We start from the raw sequence: 3,608 nt of genomic DNA on the forward strand, positions 1-3,608 counted from the left end.
GGGACTTGCATCTGAATGTTGGGGCTCCTTGTTACCAATGATACCAATGTTGGTAACTGTTCACTGATTTATATTTGTTGTGTTTTGGCGCACTGTATTGCATCTTATTTGTTATAAACTTTTTAAAAATTTGTATACGTTTTTAAACTTTTTCATTATGTCTTTGTATGTATAAGTACTATACACTCGCTGTAACATTAATTGCCCTTTTGGGACCCAAATGAATCTGAACCTGAAACCTGCCCACTGGTTGAGATATTTTGCTAACAGTTGACTTGAACAGATTAGGATCTATTGAGGACAACTCTCGTAATAAAATTAACCAAGTTAGAGCTGTTATTAGCTGTGGTGGCCATCTTGAATGGGGTTGACTCCAAGGGCGTAACTTTAAGTCTACCATTGGGGGGGTTATGCTCGAAAACATGACATTGTACATTTTTAAATCAAGTCAGTTACCTAAAGACAACAAGAGAGTTGCATCTGTCTGCTTCACCAGTTAATTTCTACTGTGTTTGAGCAAATGATGTCATTTTATTGGGGGGGGGGGGGGGGGTTATATGGACTGGATCAAATTATTGTGGGGGGTCATAACCCCCCTGCAAATTACGCCAATGGTTGACTCCTAAGTTCATGTTGACCTGTCCACTGGTTCATGGGATATTTTGCTAACACTAGTCCTTTGCTTTCAGCAGTGGATAATCATAAACTAATTATTTGAGTTTATTTAGGCTTGATAAAATCTTTTTCTTAATACATACCTGTATTTCAGTCACTCAATTCCCCAGGTAGCTGTAACTCTGCTACCTGGTCACTAATTAACWTCATTAAACACACCTGAGCTGATCCACTGGGCGCAGGGAAGTCCAGAGGACCAACCTGGAGCGTGAGTTGACTTTAGGGCGCGTTTGCAGTCCAGAACCACCCGGTAAGACCCGCATTTCCCTCCAGAGTGACTCAAAAGTTGGGTTTTTTGGGGGGTTCATTGAATTCCAGGTTTGTGTTGCAGTGACGCAGTTCGGCCAGCAGGGGGCAGCGTCGCGCAACTAAACCCTGCGACGCTGAGGAAATTAACGCTTCAAACCGAGTCGAACCGAGCTSACGGTGTTACTTTGAGACTAATTAGAGGTGAAGCTCGACAAACCTGCTGAACAACAATGATAAGGAGCCYCGAGGCTCTAACGGTCCGGTGTTACCAGGGAGGAAGCAGACTAATGATCCTGAGTGGCAGCTGCGAGGTTTGCTTTAATTGGTCCGCTGTGGATCAGACGCTGCGGAGATCCTCCCACATCCCCCTCATCCGGTCCAATTGGCTGGACGGGAACATGCCAGGAGGGCGGACTGTAATTTGCTTCTGGTGTGTTTGGTATAAAAACCGGGTTAGGCGTCCAGACAAGCGAGGAAATTATCCCACTTTCCTTCCCGGCGGTTTCTGTCCGGTTCCTGACGAGACTACCCAACCAAGAACCACCTCCACGGGTCCTCCGTTGCTCCAGGTCAGTCCAAACGCCATTATCCTTTGCTTTTATTTTATTTTCAATAAGCTTCGAGGGTTTCAGATGCAGTAAGTGAAGGTCATGGTGTGGTTTGAGGGGTTTTATGAGCTGAGAGGTTAGGGTGAAAATACATGTGTTTGAGATGGTTCCTTTAATCACATTAAAACTGTTCAAATGTTTTTTGACTCTTCTGCATCCTCATGTTTTCCCCCTCTTCCTCCTGCAGATCTGCCTCCTCCTCCTCTTTGAGCGAAACCCTTCAAGATGATGCAGATCAGCAGCGACTCCGCCAGCAACAAGCACTCCCTCATCAACGTCATGCACCGCTTCATAGCCGCTGCCAACAACATGGATGAGACCATCATGGTGCCCAGCCTGCTGAGGGACGTGCCCCTGGAGGAGCGGGCCGCAAACAACAACAACCACCTCCTCATCCGCCCCGAGGAGGAGTCCCAGCTGTGCTCCAACAAGCAGAGGGACATGTACGAGCACTACCTGCTCCTCAAGTCAATCAAGAACGACATGGAGTGGGGTCTGCTGAAGGAGATGAGCGGCGGCGCCGGCTTCCTGGAGATGGCCGTGCAGCAGCAGGAGGAGCAGCAGAAGCCTCTGCTCCTGGAGGACAATGCCGACCTGGAGCATCAGTTCCACTATCACCTCAGAGGACTGTTTGGAGTTCTGTCCAAGCTCACGYTGCAGGCAGACCACCTCACCAACAGGTACAAGAGGGAAATCGGTGGAGGGAACTTCATGAGATGAAGGCCTGCCTCTGCCTCTGGACTGAACCTCCTCCTCCTCCTCTTTGTTTGTAACTGAACAGATCAGGGCATCCATCCTCTCACTCCTCACTCAGCACTCCACCTGAAACCCGTGACGCCTGCTCGTTGCCAGATGTTGATGGTGCTCGGCGGAGGTTTAAAGACTCCCGGGCCTGATGAAGCACAGCTCGGGCTTAATTCAGAACTTCACTTATTTTATTTTTCTTTTTATCACGTAAAGAAATCACTAGAGTCTTGTGGGGAATAAAAAGGTTTGACTAGGAGATGTTGAATGCTGGTTATTCTGCCCCTCCTTTTATTTTATTTTCTTAAATTATTTTGATCGATGCTGAGCTGAAGGGCTCTTACCTTTAAAATGTTGTGCCTTTTATTTTATTTTTTTTGTACACCTGCATGCCCTGATCGGTTCACTGTTAATGTCACTTGTTCATACTTCAAAACAGTTTTTATATTGATGCCGTTTAACTGAAATAAACATTAAGTTTTAACAAACCTGYATCTGTCACTGCTGTTAAAGCTCTATAACCCATAAACTGGTGCTTTAAGGTCATCCAAACTGGCCATCATGGTTTCATGTAAATATTATGGCTCTGCTACAATGCAGATTATTCAGACGATGAAGAAACCCTTTAATATCGGTCATAAATGCTGAAATAAAAGCATCAATTGTTTGCTCAATCAAGCAAAATCATCCCCTTRGCAACAGCTCCACCAATCCCGTGGCTGAAACATCCCTGCTGTTTGTCTCGGACACACAAGCAGTGATGATGAAGGGTGCTCACAAAGCAGGCCTGAGGGTCAGAGAGTTTACATTAAAATGACTGAGTCCAAGCTCTGCAGCGCTCCTCTGCTCACAATGGGCCCACACAGGGGGGGCTTGAAATCAAAATGGCTGCTCTGGTCAGTGGGCCTCAACCCACTCAGATAAACTGGGTCAACTGAGCTGCAGACAGCTGGCCCCTCAGGAAACTAAGTGGAGATTTGGTGCTGAGCTGATTTAAAGGACAAAAACAAGCATGCTGGTGTACACGGTGCAATATTAAACCAGTATATTCCCTGTCAGCTTCAGAGCTGGTGTGATTAAAACTGCTCAAAGACAAATCAAACATTAGGTTGATTAAAAAGCAGCTAATGGATGGAGAGGGGGAGGTATTAGCTACGAAGAGAAACCAGAAACTTGGTTAAATTTGTTCAAATGTGACAAATCTGCCAAAAAATAATCTTTTTGTTTACAACTTTATATCCTACATATTAAAAATATAATTCATGTTAACTTTTGATGATTGTAAACTACATAGTTAGCTTTAGCAGAAACAAATTACTAGTTGAAGATGAC

The 3,608-nt window shown here is 45.3% G+C and overlaps 1 protein-coding gene across 1 annotated transcript; it reads left to right on the top strand.

Annotated features, from left to right (window-relative positions):
• Positions 1-1,382: 1,382 nt before the first annotated feature.
• On the top strand, positions 1,383-2,764 carry mid1ip1l (MID1 interacting protein 1, like). The gene is made up of 2 exons (XM_014004385.1): positions 1,383-1,493; positions 1,720-2,764. The coding sequence occupies exon 2, from the start codon at positions 1,758-1,760 to the stop codon at positions 2,250-2,252; it is 495 nt and encodes a 164-aa protein (XP_013859839.1). The 5' UTR covers positions 1,383-1,493; positions 1,720-1,757; the 3' UTR covers positions 2,253-2,764.
• Positions 2,765-3,608: the final 844 nt, after the last annotated feature.

The sequence above is a fragment of the Austrofundulus limnaeus genome, unplaced genomic scaffold (assembly GCF_001266775.1).
Source record: "Austrofundulus limnaeus strain Quisiro unplaced genomic scaffold, Austrofundulus_limnaeus-1.0 Scaffold1, whole genome shotgun sequence".
Classification (NCBI taxonomy): Eukaryota; Metazoa; Chordata; class Actinopteri; order Cyprinodontiformes; family Rivulidae; genus Austrofundulus; species Austrofundulus limnaeus.